At 46.3% G+C, this 22110-nt stretch overlaps 4 protein-coding genes across 4 annotated transcripts; 1 reads left to right on the top strand and 3 right to left on the bottom strand.

Moving 5' to 3' along the window:
* Positions 1–5714: 5714 nt before the first annotated feature.
* F5B22DRAFT_594899 (transferase family-domain-containing protein) lies at positions 5715–8183 on the bottom strand. Its single transcript, XM_047974084.1, has one exon. The coding sequence runs from the start codon at positions 7689–7691 to the stop codon at positions 6294–6296; it is 1398 nt and encodes a 465-aa protein (XP_047833993.1). The 5' UTR covers positions 7692–8183; the 3' UTR covers positions 5715–6293.
* A 1958-nt stretch (positions 8184–10141) lies between these two features.
* F5B22DRAFT_594896 (uncharacterized protein) lies at positions 10142–12461 on the top strand. The gene is made up of 4 exons (XM_047974083.1): positions 10142–10977; positions 11029–11133; positions 11183–11571; positions 11626–12461. Exons 1-4 carry the CDS (start codon positions 10774–10776, stop codon positions 12071–12073), a joined length of 1146 nt encoding a protein of 381 aa, XP_047833992.1. The 5' UTR covers positions 10142–10773; the 3' UTR covers positions 12074–12461.
* A 4160-nt stretch (positions 12462–16621) lies between these two features.
* Positions 16622–18608, bottom strand: F5B22DRAFT_594893 (voltage-dependent anion channel). The gene is made up of 2 exons (XM_047974082.1): positions 18474–18608; positions 16622–18422 (listed from the first exon to the last, which is right to left on the bottom strand). Exon 2 carries the CDS (start codon positions 18354–18356, stop codon positions 17178–17180), a length of 1179 nt encoding a protein of 392 aa, XP_047833991.1. The 5' UTR covers positions 18357–18422; positions 18474–18608; the 3' UTR covers positions 16622–17177.
* F5B22DRAFT_594890 (1, 4-beta cellobiohydrolase) lies at positions 18609–20956 on the bottom strand. The gene is made up of 3 exons (XM_047974081.1): positions 20239–20956; positions 19998–20170; positions 18609–19938 (listed from the first exon to the last, which is right to left on the bottom strand). The coding sequence occupies exons 1-3, from the start codon at positions 20493–20495 to the stop codon at positions 19193–19195; spliced, it is 1176 nt and encodes a 391-aa protein (XP_047833990.1). The 5' UTR covers positions 20496–20956; the 3' UTR covers positions 18609–19192.
* Positions 20957–22110: the final 1154 nt, after the last annotated feature.

The raw sequence follows: 22110 nt of genomic DNA, 5'->3' as shown, positions 1-22110 counted from the left end.
TAGTCGCCATTTCTGAAGCGTTAGGTATACATGGGTTAGTGTTTTACCAATTGGACGCAAGAATAATAAGTTAGTTAAAGGCACGTACTCTAATAACTCGTAGTAACTGGCAAATTGCTGAAATGTCTTGTATAGGAAAGGAAGGAGAATGCGACACTAATCAAATACTCTTCAAGCACTTGCTCTTAATCTTCCAACTCCGTGCCCTGTATCTATAGAGTAGTACATGATTGGCTAAGGACTCGATGATCTTATATAGTTCAAGAAGGAGAAGAAGACCTATACCCGTTTTAAAATTCTAGTAAGGAACGAACATGGACTAAACAACGACACTATCCACAAGATGGAACGTTGTCAGGCCGGAAAACCTGACTATCTGTACTCACTAGGTATAGGCAAATATGTTACTTTGATCACTCTACCCGAAGAGTGCGAGTAAAGATACATCCGAGGCTTGCTTTGTATGCCATGAAAGATGTGGGAAATACACCTCGACTTTAGTTGCTGACGATATTCGATTAACTTGATATCAAGGGGTGAAAGACACAATAATTTGGCATCTGGAATAATTAAACATGGCGTCAAAATCTGCTTAGAGCATGACAATGTGCCAATAGTAGACTGGTATCTTCTCGATGAGAGTTTGGTGTTTTAGTATATGTGATATGAGACCCAAGATGTGAAACGCCGATACGACGAGGATGCAGATCGTTCAAGGCGATGGACGTATGCTACGAAAAAGTGCTCCTAATTATCTATACAGACTTTGCTGGAATGACTCGCGCTCTCTGGGTTTGAAGATTAGCTAAGGTCGTACAACTGTAAATCATATCCAAGTCAAGGAAAGGGGGTCTGGTAGTCAAGAAGGGCCTTAACAGCCCTAACAGGATTGTTTTATTGTAAAAGCTTTGTTTCCAGGCACTGCCCTCCGTTCTTATTATATAAGTTTCATCTTCCTCCCATAACGAGAACTTTCCGCGCTGGGTGTTTGGGTCAACAACTGGGTTTTGAATGAGAATAATCAAATTGGACATTCTATTGATAGGTCGTAATGATTCGCAAGAAGTACGTTGAAACAGCTTATGTATTAGACGCTTCAATGAGGGAGGCATATTATATAACGAGAGCTAGAGTGAAGCATCTGTACTGAATTATATGCACTAAAATGCTATTGCTGCCAAAGTCCATCCGGATCCCTTCTGACCTTGGTGGTGGTGTGAACTGCACTCACGTCAGGGGTCTAGAGAGATGAGAACAAATAGATACATTGCACATAGCCAGCGAAGTCCGAATGCCTTCAGAATTTTGACCTCTTCTAATAGACTTTGTGCCACAATAAACGTCCTACTGTATACCCTGTAGATACTTTCCGACAACTCTATTCATAATTGTACAGATCTTCCTAGTCTTCGAGTTCATGGATTTATGTTATCTAAGATAAAGGCTAAATAGCCTCACTTCAACACATTGTAGGCCTTGCTCCTGGCTGTTGGATGGCTGAGATTCTTCGGCGACATGTATATACAACTGGTCAGCCCAGCGCTAGCCGCCTTGCTTCGTGAAGCGAAGTCTATATAATTTCCATTTTCAATATTGTTTGCGTGTTTCTAATGATTATGAACAGCCTGAAATGGCCTTTGCTGCGGCCGAAGCGCGAAGCGAACTGCATGTTTAGCTCGTATGCGTGCAACAGCGACGGAGAGAAGTCTCCCTCAAAAGAGACACACTCTATTTCTAAGCTGCCCTTTATCAGATGTTATAGGGACTGCAATCTAGCAGTACTACTTAAAACTTGGGGAATTCTCATTACATTATTTGGCTCCTGCGGTGATACACGCACGTATGGTCAAATGTGTAGTTCACCTAGCCTACGGGTGTGAGCGTAATGCAATTTATTCAAGACCTTTAAGAGACGTGTAGGCAATATTGGAAGTGAGATTATATACAGTACGCTTCATGAAACAGACCAATCAGACCTGGCTGCGAAGGATAGAAAGTCAACTTGAACCAATAATTAACGTAAGCCACCAAGGCCAGAAATATAAGTTGGTGTGTTAGGCGATATTGATGACTTGCGGGCTGTGTGGAAACTTGCATATGAGGTTGGATCCCTTCGATGTAGCATCGTATTACTAGAATCGCGGAATACAGTTTGGGCCAGATCACGCCCAAATTATCAGAATCTCACAAGAGAGTAGTCAAGAGCCATCAGTATCTCTGTGGTTTATCACGTTTACTACTATTATAACTCCAGGCATGTAGCTAAACTATTAGAACTCAAGAACCATATTTTTCTAATAGGAAACATAATAAATCGCTTGCGTGTCTCATCAGTAGCAGCGGTTGAATCTCTCCATTGTCACACTACTGCTATGAATAATAGCCATTCGGAAACTTGTTTATCGGTGAGCCTGGATTGAAGAAACTGTTGAATTTCAAGTCCAGTTAAAGAGTGTTTGCTGCTACTCTCTCTTCGTACTAGGGAGTTAGGAGCTTCACATGTATTTCAATGAGCCCGTGCATCCAGTTGGCCTTGTTACTAGCGATCAATAGTATAACATTCGACGTCGTTTACAAGCGCTGCATAACCTTTTCCCGCTTGACGGAAACCGTCTTCACTATATGTACACACAAGAACACACCTTTAATTAATTATTTGCCCTCTTTCGATTAATCCGAAGATCCCGAAAGAAATATTACCCGGGAGTAACTTTGGCGCATTCCCACATCTGTGTGCTCTACTCAGTGCTGTTGCGTTTTGCGTGGTGAGCACCTCACCATTGATGAGCGGGCAACGATGTGATATAAAATCTCATCGGTTCAGCTGAGAGTATAGACAGATGAGCCCAAGCCACGGAACGGATCCTCGCCATGTGCGTGGCTCTTCCATTGTTTCTCTAGCGGCGCCCTATCAGGATACATTGAACAAACAGGGTCAAGTTATGTTATCAGTATACATATGGGATGCCTTGAAATAGCTCTGAAATAATTGAATACATTACTTGCTTGCTGGACATGTGGTAATCAAGCCAATATCTGGATATTGGCGTTGACACGACATTGCAGGTACTGGTAATTTGACTCATATACTGGAAACTCACACTGCGGGTTGGGATAAAAACCCAATGGAATGAAAAATATAATATTGGGGAAAAAGCGTAAATACCTCAAGCCATCTCATGGATGGGGACAAGGGAAACCAGCCGACATAGTATAGTGGGCTTCCAGCATTGCTCGTGTAATCTATTTTCTGCTAGCCCAGCAACCGATTCTCGATGGCGTACAAAGGGTCGTGAGTTGACAGGCATCCGGGAAGCAGTATCGGAGCCCGGGACCATTGAGAGCATTCCGTTGATGAAGTGAGCTAGATTAAGATCGCGTGTCAACAGAGAAACTACAGTATGTACATGTAGGTACTATGTAGGGTATGCCTCTGAATGGTTAGAATCGTGCATTTGAGGAGGTAGATAGAACGCCTGGTTTGTCGGTGCGTGACGAGCGCGCCATCTCGATAAACTCGGAAATAAGGATTAGGGTAACTGACACGCTGCCAATACCTTCCCGTGCAAGATGCCTCCTTTGATATACCTATAGCACTGTACACTTAACGCCTGATAACATCGTCATGGTTGAGGTGACTGAGACGTCTCTTGCGCGTGATTATAGGACAGCAGAGGGGCTATCATAATATCGCACATCAATGAGGGAAGGATTTCGCGAATCGAGTGCCCATTATTCTTGAGCTCGGTCGCTGTCCAATCATACAAAAACTCGGCAAAACAACTGCCGTATCGTACGGATATTTATCCTAGGGTATCCGAGTCTCTAATACCATATCTAACCCTTCCCATCTTGTCATGGTATGGAAGCTAGCGACATTGGTGTGTCGCATCAATCAAAGCAAGAAAGATGGATCTCTTCAGACTCAGGAAGGCATGTTCCCGCTTGTTGCAGTCAGGGAGTATACCGCACGTGGCAACTAAGTAAGTAAAGTTGGAGTCCGCAGGCAAGGGTTTGCGACGGACCCGAAGCTGTGGTGGCGGTTTTGGAACACGCATGAAGGAATGCATATTTGGAACCCTCGTCTGTGACGCCGACTTGAGTGATTCGCCGCATGTTAACTACATAGTATATTCTGGGCTTTGGGAACCTGTTCCGGGCTGAATGGCCGAAACTGAGATGCGCTTACTTACTTCGTACGGAGTACAAACTTACTTACTGTATTCAAGGAGCAAGAGCCCTTTTAGAGTCTTGGCAACCGTTATGGCCAAGAAGCCGGGAGCTCCTCAGACGAAAGGGGCATAGCGGTGATGAGAGATTTCTACACTTCCTACTCTATCCCCCCTGTTCCCAGCAATCTTACGATGATAACGCCATCAACCATGACTATAGAAGAAATCGTTCGAAATCCCGTCGTTGTTAACAATGCCTAGTGTTCCAATACGACGCTCTCTCACATAATATCTGCACAGAAGGAAGACTATACATGTATGTAATTTGATCATCCAATGAGTGTGTCAACGCCTGCTCGGTAATTCAAGAAATACTAGTTTGGTCCCAACCCATGCATGATAGCCTCAAAAGTAACAACTCTTCTGGCAAGCCCACAAGTGAATCAAAAGGGTACTGTATGTGTGTTTGTGCGTGAGTGTGGAAATAGCTAGAAACAGCATTCTCATGCGCTAGTGGACGTTACTTTACTTTAAAACGGTCTCCGGAGATGTCTTGGGAAAGGTGGATCAATGCCTGTCACTGATGCGTGTACTATGTACACGTACTCAATAGCGGCCTGCCCGCCGTTTGTACACTACATGAATTGTTGCCATTTCCAAGCAGGAACATGAGTTATGCAAGATGTACGGGTAGACTACTAGAGTTGGAGTAAATAAAACTACCATGTAAACTCTCTCATCTACTGTGGACTATGAAGAGCCTGTGGCTCCCGAACAGTTATGCCGTACTACCTAGTACTTACTACCGAAGTACACTAGATCTGACCAGCTTCCGACGTCTTCATTACATGGACTAGTCTATTTTGAGGAAACAGAAAGCTAAAGGATCTCATTTCTTGGGCTAAATTGCTGTGACTTCGGGTAGGTGCCCGGTACATGTAGGTACAATCTACTAAATCCTCCTGTATGGTGGTGTACAAATAACCACTTGGTTTAGCTTCTCAGGTATTGCGAACAGACGATAGCGGGACCATCGCGTTCATTGTACTATATATGGTACATAGAGCTAATCGCCTCACCGGTTTTATGTTAGCGTAGTTGGTAAGGGTCGGCAGTTGTGTTGTCAAAAGGATGCTTCTAGGGCGTTATTGGTGCGCAGAATGAATGGGCAGCCATATCACTCTACAAACCGGTAGTATGGGCAGCAAAGCACAGACGTTACCTCGGGTAGATCCATATTGATGGTCTCAGACAATCCCGAGTTGCTGGCACCATATTGCTACTTTGTCGTGTACGACTGCCTTTAGACGGCCTAACAGTACAGATACGTCGCAATATGAGACTATGTAAAGGTAATACACTAGTGCACGCCTCACTGCTGAATCATATCATGGCCTTTGGTTCTCACTGGGAGCGTTATACATACTATGTAACATCGCAGACGAGTTTCAGTGCAGGCGGTAGTATAAGTATGCTGAGCATTTCCTATTATGGGAGGAGATAGCTGCATTACCTCCAAAAGAGCAAGTCCTGGAACGAGCTAGGTAATGGTCATGACCCACGCTGGATTGTTACTCCCCTCGCGATGCGACGAAATGCGGCACAGCTAAATCAGAAGCCGGGATACCGCTGTAAACCTGGTATCTACATACTGGGTACAAAGTAGAGCTAATGCAGAACACCGGTGACTTAAGTAGAGAAAATACGGATACTATGTCTAAACTAAGTAGTTCATATGCAGGAGATTATATAGGTACGTGTACCAGTATACATTGAAATACCTGGTACCTCACCCAGAACAGAACAGATTCTATCTAAGTATATCCAGAAGGGCCAACAAGCCCAAACACGCCTGCCAAAATTACTTGGATACCCAGAGCAGGATCTGTATCATGTCAGTCTTACTACGTACGTAAACTAAGAGAATCTCGCAAAGGAGAAGGTTGAAAAGACAATACGAAGAAGCTTCATGATCCTCAGATCATGAATTTTCATTAACCGTTTTGACTTGAGTACTATCTACCAAGATCTATGTGCTTTTCTTCTTTCTTCTATCTTGCGTTGAACTCCGTCGTATTCCTTATATATCGCCGCAAAACTCTGTAAACTATAACTGCATTTTTACAACGTGATAGGAGTAGCATACTTGGCCAGAAGAGGGTCCTTCATGAGTCGCGGTAAGCATTTTGACTCAACGCCGATAATCAGCTCAATACCGCCACCGGGAAGAGCGGGTAAGACAAGAGAACCACCATTGATTACGCCGACATCTGGGCTGCGAACTGCCTGAATTTTCCCCCCTAGAGTCTTGCCCCAATCTAGACCGTACACGCCAAGGTTGATCCAGGAGGTCTGTACGCAGTTAAAGCCAGGCACGTCGAGGAAGGCCGTTGCAACAACGCGGTTGACATCAACGACGTTCTCGAAGAGGGTGCTGAGACTGTCGACATACTGGTCGTTGAGCTTGGAAACTGCTTTGCGGATGGCTACCGCGGGGTCTGCCACGGTATCCCTAGAGAGCATCTGGCGAATGGGCATCTGTGGTGCCACCCATCCTAGCCAGTTTCCTAGGGTGCGTGGATGAACGGGTGGGTCTGTCCGCGGCCGTCCATCGACCGCAATGTTGAAGATTGAGGTTGGGTCACCCTCAAGCTCTTCCAAGGGAAACTGTGCCGCCATAACTGACCGCCACATCAGCGCCGAGAGAGCGTCGTTGGTAGAAATATAGGGCACATCAGAAGGATTCGCTGCATTTTTTGGTGCCGCATCCGCCTTGAGAGCAGCTAGCTGCTCTGCGTTGAGTCGGAAGACCTGCCCGACATGATCGCGTGAGATCATTTTTGGTGGGAAGCCTTCAGGAGTGAAAGGCAGCACAAGAATCTCTGGGTGGTCCTCAGGCTTGCCAGCATTGCGACTAGAAGGCTTCATATGCTTCTCTCGATCCGTGAAGAAAGCATCCGGTATCTCGTTGCGCGGTCCTGTTTCACCCTGTAATCGGCGGCACTCCTCGGCCCATATCTCGAGCCAGGTGTAGTACGTCTTGGCATCGCCGAATACATGGAAGAAGCAGCCGGTGATGATCAAGCCTCCGGGGATGAAGTTAGCCTGAAAGTCGGCAGCTGGGAGCCTCTCTCCAGGACTCGGCCAAGTGAAGCGACGGCAGAGAAGGTCGCCATTGAAGGCGGCAAGGGGGAACCCTTTAGCTTTGATTTCAGCGTAAGTGTGAGGGAAAGCCCCCGGGGCTCTGAGATCTTTCTTAGTAATTGTGTCGTAGTCATCGTACTTGTGCGCTTTCAAAACACCAGCTTGTTTTGCCTCTGTGTCTGGGACACCTTCGCATCCAAGCGTAGGAGCTCGCTGTTTGGCAGCTTCAAGGCCCTGCTTGAGTATACCAAATATCTCATCTGCATCGTAGGATTCACCCAACTCAAGGGGAAACACCATTCGAATGAAGCCCTTGGGGCCAGCCTTCTCCAGAGGGATCAGGGTCGGGGTCTTGCTTGCATACTCGGAAGGCATCTTGCTGTAATAGGTCCTGCCAACAATGTCTTACAAAGGCTCAATTCTATAACAAAAACAGAAAACAGTACGGCACAACTATCGGAATTTTCGTCGAGGGAATATCGAGATCTTGGGCTGGTCATTCTCGAGGGCGTTGCTCTCTTATGACCACCCCTTACCGATAAACTAACAGTACATGTAGCCCAACAGCATAACACCCTGCTCCTGGGGAATGAAATTGCCCCGCTAAGACCGGGTCGTGTGCATGGTAGGATTTGGCGGGTGTCAGGCCAGCACCATTTGCCCGTTTCCCAAGATGTTCACCCAGATCCCGTAGTGTTTGGGCAGGACTTCGAGCTGAGTTTCTTTTGACGCGATGTGTAACATTTGTTTCATGTCTTTCTGGAACAGGTGTGGTTCCGTTCATTGCATCAAGCTTATTTCTAATATACCACTGAGCGTATACTAGTCTCATCCTCGTTGTTACCAATCGGGTACTGAAGTTATCACAAAGAACCTACAGTAGGTAATTTAGAAATAAAAGACATCTCTCAATGTCTAGATCAGTACATTCTGTTCTAGACCTAATCGAGGAGGTACTGGAAACGTCCCATAGTGTGAATGTCCGCCCAAATGAGGTGCCGGCCAGGGTCTGGCCAGGGCAAGGTGTAAGTAAGTAAGTGGATTTTAGGCAACTGCGGGGCGCCTATACCTGGCCTGGAAGTGAGTACTGCAAGCCCATACTTAGGTATGTACATTAAGTATTCGTGGATGAATATCATTTTGTCAGGATCAAGCATACGGTAGGTTATATATAGGAAAGGTTTCTATGTTGGCCTACTGTAGCTACAGCCTTGTGACATGTTGTATACGTTTGAGTCAAACTCCGCAATAGTATAGAGATCCAGCCGTACGGCTCTAATCTCCAATGTCTGCAGGGTCGCCTTTGTTGAACACACTGGACCACACTACTAAGTATACTTGATTATGAGGGAGTTTTGTTGTAAAGCCTATGCTAGTTTGTTTCTAGTTTGATCTTTTAACCTAACTTGAAGTATACTTGGGTTGTCATGCACCGTACTTGACCAGGGTACTGACTAGGGTAGGGTTACATAAGTTGAGTCTGACTTGGGATAGCCCCTGAAAACAGATTAACGCTGTGCACTAGAGTTTACACTACATGTAAGTAATAATCTCGCTTATAGTACTTTTCTGGAAGACAACGGCGGCCCCATGGGTTTCTCAGGCTTTGCCCGTTTACGCACTTTCCGCTGTGCATTGCAGTCTAGTTACACCAAAGTACATTAGCCCAGCGTCTACTGTGTAGGGTATCCCGTCAATGTTCAGAACAACGCCGTAACATGTCAAGAGAGTGATTGGCCGATTAAAGGTGCCGGAATTAGGCCCATACTTCTATTCGTATGCGAGTTGGTGGATACTAGATGTAGTGTACTGTAATTATAACTGGTACAAATGGTTACTCAGTCTTTGCCTTGTTAGACCTATCAATATGGAGCAATTTCAGGTATCTACTATGTTGCGATAGTCGCAGGGGTAGCTTGAGCGTCTCAAATCTGGGCCGAACATGTGGGATAGAAAGGGACACTGCTGGAAGAGAGCGGATATGCATTAGCTTTGCCCGCTTTTCCCCTGGACTTATACTTTCAGGTAATCGAGATGGTATAGTGAGTAACAAACCACTTCCATCTCAAGTTGAACAGCTAGGTAAGCGAACGTGGCTTTAAGCTCAATAGCCTGTGTTATATTTCCGGAGTGGCGGTGGCTGTCTGTGACAACATGGGTACGAAATACTTAGATACGATAAGAGTTCCATAATACAGTTGATTTGTGATCGTTCCAATGGCATTTATCAATACCTCTATCTTCATATATCTATACTTACTTACTAAATATTGCACTATACTAACACGCTACCATGATGTACCACTTTCGCATTAATCACAATTCTGGAACAGTGCATCCGTTCCAAGCTGGGGCTTCAGTTGGAAACCATGGTTCAGACGCCTTCACACTTAAGTACTTAAGTATATGTATGCCAAGGTAAGCTTTCGAAGGATTTACATATTTGCATAATGGCCTGATCCATTACCACGTAATACTGCCCATGGAGTCTAGTGTACATACTGAGCAGACTGAGTTTACATATTTAATGCACAGAGTGCTACTTACTTATGAGACAGGGTTCTTGGATACTCCACTAGACTCGTCTGGTCGTAAAAATCTACCACTTATACTACATACTATGTACATACCGTAATAATTATGTAGCGTAAGATCCCTATTACTTATTGTAACTTTTTTTTTTTGCTACAGTATTCCATATAATATACATCTATAACGGAGTAGTTATATAGTACATATTTAAAGTCAAGTTAGTAGGTTGAATATTGTTTTCAATGTCATAAGATTTAGTCCCTGTCTCAGAACAGCATAAACTACCTATGCCACTACGTTACTACAGATGCAGGTGTTTTCCCGAGTCTTGTAATAGGTACTACTGTACTTAAATTATGTACCATTGCGACATTGGTCTGCATGCACATGTTAACCCATGTTTCCAGCATACTAGATTCATCATTTTGATCTGGGCAAAACTGGGTTCCTGGTGGGAGCTACATGATCAGGCATTATGGCAAGGACCCTTGCTCGCGTTCCCCTGAGATTCGCAATTACACAAGGTATCCGATCAAACCTGGATCCTCCGGGAATCCTTACGATTCTGGGCTACATGTGGTTCCACGTGATCCTGGAGCATCGCTGGCAGCAAAAGTACCGCAGTCTTCCGGGTCGCATGTCATGTATATCGTCTTACAATCGTGTGGGTGAGCTTTGTAAGGATCTAAAGGTAGATCTCTCTCTTACTCAGTAGTCAAGAGAATCCTCCCACCAACTCTCATTTTCGACCTAGTTCAATCCTTTTGCACTTTATTGTTCTTGTAATATAAGCATTCTGTCCCCATACCATTATAGACTTTTCTGGCTCGTCGATATTCCATTGCCTGTTCTTGTGGTGTGTGCGCATGCGCGTGTGTGTATTGGGATCCTGACAGCAACCGGTTCGAGGGTATTGCTGTGCGCAATGGAAGTCGATCCCGCTATTCTAGCGGCCTTTGGTCCTCCGCCTGATGGCATCGATTTACTTGCAAAACAAGAGACAGCGATTATTGCGGTGGCGCTCGTGTCTACGGCTTTTGCGACCGTCGCCCTTGGTCTAAGAATATGGGCAAGAAACTTCCAACGGTTCGGCATGATGGCCGATGATTGGCTAATGATAGTCGCTCTTGTACGTCGAATTAACTTCAGGCGATGCCTACCACAAATTAACTAAGGCTAGATATTCACCTATGGCACACTTGTCATCACAATCCTAGGAGCCAAAGCTGGCGCTGGTAAGCATCTTTGGGCTCTGCATCCACAAGATATAGCCAATATTTTCCGGGTAAGGTTTAGTTATCGATCTCGAGATCTTGTTACTAATATGTTGGTAGTTGTTGTACGCATACACCTATATATACGCTGGAAGTGTGTCTTTCACAAAGCTCTCGATCTTGCTATTTTATCGCCGACTGTTTGAAAGAGGCTCAGCATGGTTTCATGTCAGGCTAGGCTTCGCAGCATTCTTTACGATTGGATATTTGCTTTCTATCTGGTCTGTTGCCGCGGCACTCTGCCAACCTACGGAGTTTTTTTGGACCCAGTTTCTCGGCGTGACGAAGGGGAAATGCCTCGATATCAACGCCTCATTCTTAAGTTTGACGGTGCTCAACCTTGTCGCCGATCTCCTTGTTCTAGTGGTTCCGATCCCTGAGATTTTGGCCCTCAAGATGACAACCAAGAAGAAGATTAGTGTCTGTGCGGTCATGCTATTAGGAGGCTTGTAAGCGACATTTTCGAACTTTTCCAAAAAGAAGTTTTGCTAAACAAGATTTAGAGTATGTGTTGTCAGTGCCGTGCGTATCTGGGCCTTCTACCGATTTACTGTCGAAGTTGACATCACCTGGGTTGAGGCCGATGTGTTCCTGCTATCTTCTCTAGAGCCTTCGTTTGGTATCGTTTCAGCATGCCTTCCAAGTTTACGTCCATTATATCGCAGGGCCAGAGCTAGGATCACCGGGAAAGAGACTCATAGTAGCACAACGGGAACATGGTACACGAACTCCAAGGCCGACCGTATCGGTAACAGCTACGTCCGTTTCGGCGACGATAATTCGAGGTCGGGCGAACAAGATGATATTGCTCTAACTAGCATTGGTAAAGGGCCGACCGCAAACAAGACAATACCACAGAACATCATTCTAGTACGGTCCGAAATAACACAATCTACAAATCAAGCACAAACACGAGGACCAGTACGCCATGATTCCCTCGATTCTTATTAAAGCACATGGCCATTTTGATGTTTGAAATATTTTGACGGCGCAACCGGCGTAACGGGGGAGATGGTATTGGCCTCTACTTAATTACATCGAATGACGAAATAACCAAACCGTGGACTATCAGACCCTTGGGAACAAGATGGGTAGATAGTATACTGCACTCTCGGTCATTATGGCGTCAAAAGAGATGTAAAATACAGCTTCCCAAATCAGGAAGGCCATAGTGATTGCTACTGAAACCACCTTACTATGTATATATACAAGCTTCAAGTTAGAAAGCCATCGGAGCAGTCCGCGAGGATTTTTTTCGCGGCCTGTCATTTTCGCATTAGATATCCCAAAATTAGAGACTCACGAAATATTATTATACACGGGTGCTTCTCGGCCAATACTTCAGATTTTCAAGTGCATGAGTCCTGCCTTGATTCTACAAGCCCATCTTTCATGAAGGAGGCTTTATTCTTTCGGCGTTTGCCCCCGTAGGCCATTCTCGTGCTTGCATACTCATTCCATTGAATGATCCGTACAAGCATACGACGAAGGATTATATCTGATGTTTATACTTAGAATACACGTATAACCAAAGTCTATAAGACCTGAAAAGCCTCTAACTACCTCATTCAAACCATCTAGTCTCATAGTTCAACCAACAACACCGGTATCTCTTTGCGATTCTAAGGTTTTCATCGCAATTATGAGTTCCTATTTACCAAAACCTGGGACCACTCTTGAACATCTTTGCTGCCAAGGGGTTATAATCCAAACTTGGGTCTTCAGTAGTCCAATCGATCCGGTCGGCAGTACACATAGTACACTACCAACTACCTATGAACAGTACGACTGCTCAACTCGGTGGAACGCTAAGACTGGTACCCAGAGCCACGGGGCAAAGAACTTTGTATCTAAAGTTCGGCAAATCATGGTCATGAGGTAATCTACTTAAGGCAGCTTGGTTCGTTACTTAGATAGGCTATTCCCAACCGGCAACCTCCCCGGTATGCTAGAGTCAGAGAAAGCAAAGATTGTCGTAACCTCGGGGAATCTACTCCTGTGAAGTGTGTTATAATATGGTCGCCGATCATATACTGAATAGTTAGTATGTACATACATGGGCAGTTAAAAGCGCAATAGCCGATCCAATTATGGAGAGCCTCTTATCGTCAGCCGAAGACCCAGTCCACATTAAGGGTACAATACTACGTAAGTACGGGTAGTCAACACTAGTGTAGTTTCTCACACAACACTCTGTTTCTGTCCGTTCAAATGTACCGCCTACTCTATCCTGAGCATTGAGTTGGGCAGGGATTCGCATGTACCACCGTTGGAAAGGAAGATGGGGAAAGAGAGGGCTATTTGAGGTCCACAACGAGTTGTCAAATTAGAGGGTCAACGTGTGGTGTGTGGAGATTCGGCATACCTTTTGCCTGCTCACTATGCGTCACGGTACATCTAGGGTAACATTGTTGGCCTCTTGCCATGTGCTTCTTGGGACATCCAAAACGCAAATGAAGGCTCAAACGCACGAATAGAGTACACTAGGTAAGTACCCTACACTATACGCTTGCTACATTGGTCAGCTTGCCTGCCGACGACCCAGGGGGTGATAGGACCAAGTCAGTTTCCGACGGTCATCATCCCAACACGAAAGTTTCACTACGGTGACCAGGCGACCAAATATTATTGCTACTGGTGCTCTCGGTAACTCCCTGAAAAGGTATACTGTATAGTAGAAAACTCAGAAGCGAATTATTATTGGCGACTCGCTGTGCGAAGATGCCCATTCCGCGATAAGGAATTTGTATACAATTAGTAGAGAATCAGGCCGACTAGGTATTCTGCTCAATCTAATATAACGTAGGATTATTGTAAGTCCACGCGGCTAGAGATAGGACTGTAATGCAGGTCTGAGGCGTGCACTATAGCCCTTGTACTACCACATAACCATAAAAGGAGATCTAGGGATAGTATAAGCATGGATCATGATAATGCTGGGGTCAGCTCGCCAACCTCCATGGGTAGTAGAACAAGTGCGTCGAACCAGGGCCCAAAATTGAGGCTATTCACAATACAATAATCTACTAGGGTTGCATAAGCCCTTGGCCATTTGGTTCGCGTTTGGCCTTGTTAGCTGACCTTGATACCGTATACAATTGGTACGGCGCGGGCCAGTCTTTGCCAACCTATTAAAGCCCGAAAGTGTCTCAAGCCACCAAATTTTGTATATCCTCGCTTCTTCGTACGGTAGGTCAAGGTATGTGCGCCTATAGCCGTAGGCGATCTGCATGTACAATCGTACGCGCCTGTGACAGCTAATGATCTCTGATTTGGGCATAATCTAAAGTGGATAAATTGAATGGTCGAGAAATTCGTAAGGCATTAATCAGCTTAGATTGAAGAGTGTGCACTATGCGTGAGGTACCTTCGAAGCAGTCAGAAGAGTTTACTCGGCGTTTCTGTCACAACGATTGGGGCGCTGACTGGAGCTCTTCATGACCCTCCCAATGTCAGGCTCATTGGGTCACCTGGAATTCTTAAGTGAAGCAGGATTCTGCGTTGACTATACATTCACCAAATGGCCAGTGTAGTTTGCGAGCATTCAAGTTTCAAGCTGTTACACGCACGTACGGCCGAACAAGCGCTTCACCTCCGGCTCGGGCATAGTACAGTCTGCTCATTATTTTCAAGAAACAAACAGGCAATATTGAAAGTGAGGTTATACAGACTTTATTTTATGAAATAGGTAAGTAAGATCTTGGGGTCAGGTATGAATGGCCAGTGAGACCACATACCTCAACATATAGAAGATAGACCATCTTAGTATAGTTGCTATAATGATAGAAATAAGCCAATATTGATTCCACTTCAAAGATATTTTCTATCTATTATGATTATAGATATGTTAATCATACGGAAGGTTAAGTATTGGCTTAAAGCGATCTGTGCGTAAGGCTATTTCGTATGTGAGGCTAGTTACCCGTTTAAACAATCCTTCATGAACAGCTCTTATAACAGCTCTCGTAATCGTTATATATAATCAACCCGTCAGAACTGATCGGCTGCTGTGCGGTTATCTGCCATTACGCAATGGTTGCTTGGATTCTATGACCAATATATAGTCCACGCTAAACCATTGGAAGCTACAGAGCTGAGAGACTATATGTAATGATCAAATATCTTATAAGCACCTCTATAATCTACTTTTCAAATGTGTACTGGAATCCCCCTGCCGTGTCCTTTGAAGTCTTAGATACAAGTAGCTGGGGATCTTCATCGCTTTCATTGCACTGGCTTTCCGGTAGCCTCATCAAGCGTATTCTCACATGTGCCTGAAAACAATGTCGGCGAACAGGCAGGCGGTACCTGTGAGGGCTTTGGCTGGTCACTTCCCTCTATCAGGGAGTCTTGGATTGAAATTTCTGAATATGGCACTGTTCACAGCATCCTTATCGTACGTAGCCTACGTAAACTGAAGCAACAGTACCACGCCTATCGTATTCATATAGCGAGAGCAGCAAGCGGACCAGACGGCAATAATTATCCCTAGGATACTTTATTTCCAATGGCATCTTGATGACCAAACCCACTAACACTTTGTATGTTCATACATCTTCAACCAACGGTCCTGGACAATAGGCGCCTATACTTGCACCCATCACGATATTTATAGCCATGGTGGATGTTGCACTATCCAAGAATATCGATCGTGATTTCCCACGTCGTCATTGGAAGAGAGCGGAATGCGTTGCACGTTTCGGCGCATGTATTGATACCTTGATTACCGGTTAGGAGATCTACTCACTTTTGGTTACCAGACAAAAAAATCGACATTACGCTCTTCCACTTCATATGCTCGATTTCAAATTACTTGCTCCTTCAGCCGAAAGACCTACTTGCTGACCACCGATCAACAGAACTACAACCCCTATTCCCGCCCAGCGTGGATCAAAATAGGCCACCTCCTATCGTAAAGACCTGTTTGGAGGTGCTGGGGTTCACGATTCATAACAAAACTACGATTATGCTATACCGGCTGTGTGATATATATGAGGGGAAATTCGCAATCAGCAAACGCATCAGAAACTGCTCATTTGAGCTGATAGTCGTACGCTTGAGGGAAGACTACAAGCAATGCAACTCGCACACAGCTCGTGAGGCGTGAAAAGCATGCTTTCGTGTTCTCAGCAATAATTTTAGCTCCCAGTTCGGCTTCTCATTCCAAGTCGGCACTACCAAGGTTCCGAACTGGTGTTTCCAACAGTGATATGGCTCAGCGGTATTGTCAATTCCTTTAAATTGGAACCATATAATCCGTGGGATAGAGCCAGTCTCGAGCACTGGGAAGCTGAGATGATCAAACCCGTGGATAGCAGGAGTGAGTTTACTCCCCCAGATTCGTAAACTTAAAGAGGGTTGATTGGGGGCATTGATATTTCTGAAAGTATGTCGGAGACAGGAAATATTATTTTCACAGATTTCAGAGTACAGGTTCGTGGTTGACATTCTATTTTAGGTAAAACAAGGCCCCAACCCAATATGAGTGCACCAGCAACTCCTGAAAATAATGGCTACGCATCCGCAGGTGACCGCGTGTTTTGGATTCCCAATATTAACCTAGGACTGCCAAAGTTCCTACTTGCAGAGTCAAAAGACCATACGCAACTGCAAATGCAGCTAGACACACAGCCATATACGTCGGCAGAGACCCAGCTAGACATGCTGGCAGACATCCTGCCATATTCAACACCACATGCGTCAACTAGCGCGCAGCTAGAATTGCAGCCAGAGTCAATTGACACACAGCTAGATATAGAGCTGCCTTCATCATCGATGGCTTTACCATCTTGGGAAACATGGCTAGACCTTCTAACCGTGGGAAACAGTTACCTTGAAAGCTCATAGAGGTTGTGGTTGGCTTCGTACTTTTGACTGCAGGAATACAGCGGGCGGTACGTGCAGATTGAGGATCGGTATGAAGAAGAGGGGTTTAAAACGGTAAGTAGTGTGCTGGATATATGAAGGAGTTCTAAGATGATTGGTCATTAGTGTTCAAGCACTACAGTAAGGTTAACAGAACTGTATTTTCTTGGATTTATTAGCCAGCGTTAAATCAAGCTTGTTTATCTGCACCGTCTTCGTCTTTCTTTACATGGGAATGATGTCTCTCGTTTACATAATAGTCCTCGTCTTTGCCGTCCGCCAAGATTTGACCCCTCCAGACCGCTCGGATGTGATTCAAGAGTATGACGAACCATCCGAAGACGAGGAGTATGGTCATCGCACTGCCGGTGCCAATCACACCATTGCTCTTTAACATCTTGCCGACCGATATGACGGCAATCGTGAAGCCCACGTTTGGGAAAATATACGAGTACCAGTTTAGGTGGAATGATATCTCTCTCCAGACGGCCAGGTTAGCCACAGCAGCAATACAGAAGAACCAGAGGCTGAGGAACCATATGAATATGCACACCGTGGTGGCGAGAACCCGAAAGATTTGTATGGTGACTTGGTCGGGACCAAAAACACCGTAGTATGCCGGGTAGTCATTCGCCATGCCAATAATAGCGACACTCGTAAAGGCAGGAGGCCCCACGGCAACAAACATCACCGGTCGCGAGTTTGGCGCAGGGAAGCCGTACTGAATCATTCGAGACACATAGCAAGCATAGAAGAAGACGGACACCAAGAGCCCGAAACCCTGCGCCCCGAGGCCGGCCACAAGCATGGGAACGCCCTGATCAGGTGGTTGCACCCCGGCACCGGACGACGCAATCACTCCCGACAGCATAAACCCGAACGCAGGTAAGCACCATGCAGGAGTCATATCCGACAGCTTCAACTTCGGGCTCGTGAAGAGCAAAGCATACTGCGCGACAGCGATGATGAAAGTGACGGCGAAATAGATCCAGAAAAGAATCCGATAGACCACGAGGAGCCAAGGGCCACAGGACGGTATGCCATATCTCGCGATGCCGGAGATAATCGAGGCCACACTAAGAGCCGCCGTCCCCAGAAACAGGCCCTCGGTGGGGTGCACGATGGACTTCTTCAGCGTGCCCGGGTACTTCGCAAAGCGGTACGAGATGGCGGCCACGATGAGAGTGAAGACGACGAGGTCGAGAACGTAGAAAACCTTTCCGACGGTCTGAAGTCCGCTGAACGTAAAACCCTGCGTCTGCTCAGCTAGCAAGAGGGCTAGACCGCCTGTCGACATGGGTAGTGTGAAATTGGCCCATGTGAAGTGCTTCAGGCGTGCCAGCCCTGTTTGTGTTTTCTTGTTCTCCATCCGCAGGTATCAACGCCCGACTGAACAGCGTGTTAGGTCGACACAAAATGATTAATCAACGTGTAGCTATGCTTCTTGTTATGATTGAGTTTATATGGGCGTATCAGCTGAACTGACGTCATTGAATGATAGTTTCTTAGAGAAGACTCCGAGGATGTCTCCTGATTGATCTTGAAGACCCCGATGGGATTCCTTTCCTTCTGGATTGGAGATTATGCAGGCGTTGTTACCTTGTGTATTGCGAGGTAAAACAGTAAAAATTTGGTTATATGGAATATGCCAAATGACGCGCATATGCAATCAATGATAACAACCCCTGGTTTGCTCTCCGAACGATCCCGAAATCGGCCCGATTTTACCAACTTCGACATTACCATGATATAAATTGAGGGCTTCTTGTTGTTGAAGGGTTGCGAGATAAACTCGGATGAGAACAGAACACCTACTCTCATATTGGGCGGTGCATGATACTTGGGGTGTAGTTCCAAGTGCTAGAGCAGGCATTACAAGTAATTTGTAGCCCGAGTGGGAACATAATTGAACAGATTTAGTTAGCGTTCAGTAAGTAACATATATATTTTTTTAGGAACTGTGGAAGCTATGTACACTTGGATAGAGAGCATGGCATTTGAGGAGCAGATCCAACAGCCGAAGACCATTCAATGTCTGTTACCCTCGCCAGCGCAGCGTGTGTCTTTAACTGGGGCAAAGGGCATTGGGTTTATTCTCATCATTGGACGCGTCCATGGGGAGCTCAACACAACATCAAGGATAATCACCTTCCCCTCCACCTCCTTTCCCCGGCAGCCCTAGCGAGCAAATCACTCGGAATTCGCTTAGAATGAGGGCTTGGCGTTCTTGAGGAGCATCTCGAAGTAAGTCTGGCTCCACTCACCAGCTTCGGGCGAGGGCTGGAAGGCGTCGGGCTTGCCGCAGAACGAGTCGTAGCGGGTGGCGCTGCTGTCACTGGTTCCGTCGGACTCACCGCCGGGCTTGCCCCAAACGAAGGCGTCGGCGAGCGAATCGCCAGTCGAGGACGTTGGGCGCACACCGAAGCCGGCGCCGTCAACGTTGCACCAGTTACCCCACTCCTCGCGCAGGCCCGTCACGGCGTTGCGGCCTGTATCGACGATGGCGTGGTTCGGGTGGCCTGCTGTCTTGAGTGCCGCGCCGAACTTCTGCACGTACGTCTTCTCGTTCTGGCACGAGTTGTACTTGGCATCCGAGGCGGTCGAGAACTCGCCGGGGCTCAGGTCCCAGGCGTTCCAGCCAGCGATGTTAGTGGCGAAACCACGGACCTGCTTGGGGCTGCCAGCGTTCTTGTACACCTTGGCGAGCTCCTCGGCACCGGGCTTCAGATTGGCGTCCCAGCCGAGCCAACCTCCATGACCAGCATCGATGTACATAACGACGTTGGGGAGGTTGAGGTTCTTGAGAGCGTAGGCAACACCCTCCTCGTAGGCGCTCTTGCTTTCCTGGCAAGTCGACAAGTCGGCGTTGGTGACGAGGTTGGGAAGAGAGTCAGGCTCGATGATGAGGGCAAAGGCGCTGTTGGGGTTGGCCTTAATCTTCTTGACGATGGCTGTGTCCTCTGTTAACGGTGCTATTTAACTGATGCAATTTAAGAAGTCATTCACTTACGGTCAATGTACTGAGACTTGTATTTGGAGATCTCGTTGTAAGCAAGCTCGCCGTTGGAGGCCTTGGCAGCGCAATCACGACCGGGCAAGTCGTAGATGACGAGACCGAGGATGTTCTCGCAAGGAAGATCTGAGATAGCATCGTCGAACTTGGCGATGTTTGCAATGGAGTCGCTAAAGATTTGATTTAGTTCCAAGCCTATGATAGGATTGATAGAGAAAGAGAGAGAGAGAGAGCTTACAGCCAGAGGAAGCTACCGACATCAGCGACCTTAGCAGCCTTGCTCTTCAACGAGGAGTCGGTCATGGCCTCAACAGCGGCATTAACCTCCTTCCGGTAGAAGGTGTTCGCGTGCAGCTTGTACTTTGTCCAGACATTGGTGCTGGCATCAAGCTTGACGGCCGACGAACAGGCAGCTGCAGCCTTGCGAGGAGTCTTCTCTGACGGAGCAGCAAGAGCACCCGCCGCCAATAGAATTGCCGCAATATCCGCCTTCATTTTTGCTATGACCCTGATGATGATTTGTCGAGTTGGAACGTGAGTGATGGAAACAAGAGGAGAGACATGGCCAAGGAGAGGACCTGCCTCTTCTTATATCGGCCGGCCATTGGGAGTATTAGCACCCTACCACACGTGCAATCAGGAACCAGGCCCGTTAAGGGTGATCATGATGCGTGCTCGGTAGTTATCCTCCGAAGAGGCGCGGGTTCAGGTCATTCTACCACGGAGACTGGAAGACGGAACTTTCCAAGGTTGCTCTATACCTATATCGCGAGTCTGGACGTTATGTGTGCTATATGAGGATCCTTTGCTCTCATTGGTATAGATGGCCATAACCGTGGGTTCGGGCCTACCCAACACGTGTGGGGGAGCGACCCCCCGAGTATGCTAGTTAATCTAATATATCTTTGCAACGCAGTGCAACCAGACCCCTATAACTTGGCTTCGTCGCAATCAGCATACCCCTTTTGAACAGTCTGAAGTTGGTAAAGCCTGCGGAGGAGGCAACATTATTGTACACCGTGAGGCTTCAAAGCACGAGATTCTTGAGCAAAACTAGTGCCGGGTTACTATCGAGTGACGGTCTACAGAGACTGGGCTAGTGGAAGCAGAGATTTAATGCTCAAGTCTACCGTACCCAGAGCCTCCATGCCGATCGAATTAAAACGTAATGCTAAGATTTCCCCAGCTTATATTCACCGTAGGTTAATATATCGAGTCCGACCCAAAAACGCACTCCGGAACGAGCCAGCGGGATGCATAGCCAAGAGCAAATTGTGCGAATCGTAGGATAGATGGGGAAATCAAGTGGCTTTGTTTGCCTAAATTCCTCGTTATTTGAAACAGTTAAGTTACTATGTAAGTCCATTCAGAGCTTGATGTCCTGAGCTTCCATTTAGCCGCACGCGCTGCTTGTATCCAGAAGTGATCTACCCCGGCTAAAACCTCCGGAGCAACGATGGCTGACTACAAAAACGGATCTGTAAGGGTGCATAAGAGATTGAATGACATGGGATTGCTGTGGTTAAGCTTTTCATGCACCGCCCCATTTGACCATTCGGAACGATAAGCCGAATGGCTGGCAGGTCAAGCCTTGGACAAGATGAAGTGACTTCCTACCCTACAGTAAATATGTGGAAAGCGGTGTAGCTCATGTAATCACAACATTATGTGTAGCTATTGATCGTAAAACAGTGGAAATTAAGTTTGATAGAGCTTTATCTAAGGAACCTTTCGGCATCCTACTATGTCGTTGGAGATGCGGACAAGACCCTACTTATGGATTGAGAACACTGAATGATAGAAGTCTACTCAACAAACCTTGTTCATCTCGCTATTTCATAAGTAGTTAGAATTCGGAAATCCTTGTAGTACAAGATCGTATGTCGACGATGTTTAATGATGCTCGAGTAGTTTCAGCTAGGAGAAATGCATGCCCATACATGTAAGGTGTAGGGGCCAGTAGACTTGATTGCGCAGACGGCTCACTTCGGTGCTTCGAAGTACAAACTGCACCCGAATTCCGGTCTTGGTGAATAATTTGCAACGTTTGCGTACCACTGGGTTGGGTACATGACTACGCCGCCCAGGCCATATTAGCATGCAGTTATAG

The sequence above is a fragment of the Xylaria bambusicola genome, assembly GCF_022495145.1.
Source record: "Xylaria bambusicola strain CBS 139988 unplaced genomic scaffold F5B22scaffold_7, whole genome shotgun sequence".
Lineage (NCBI taxonomy): Eukaryota > Fungi > Ascomycota > Sordariomycetes > Xylariales > Xylariaceae > Xylaria > Xylaria bambusicola.
The sequence above is the reverse complement of the archived record's forward strand: the minus strand, read 5'-3'. Positions and strand labels throughout refer to the sequence as shown.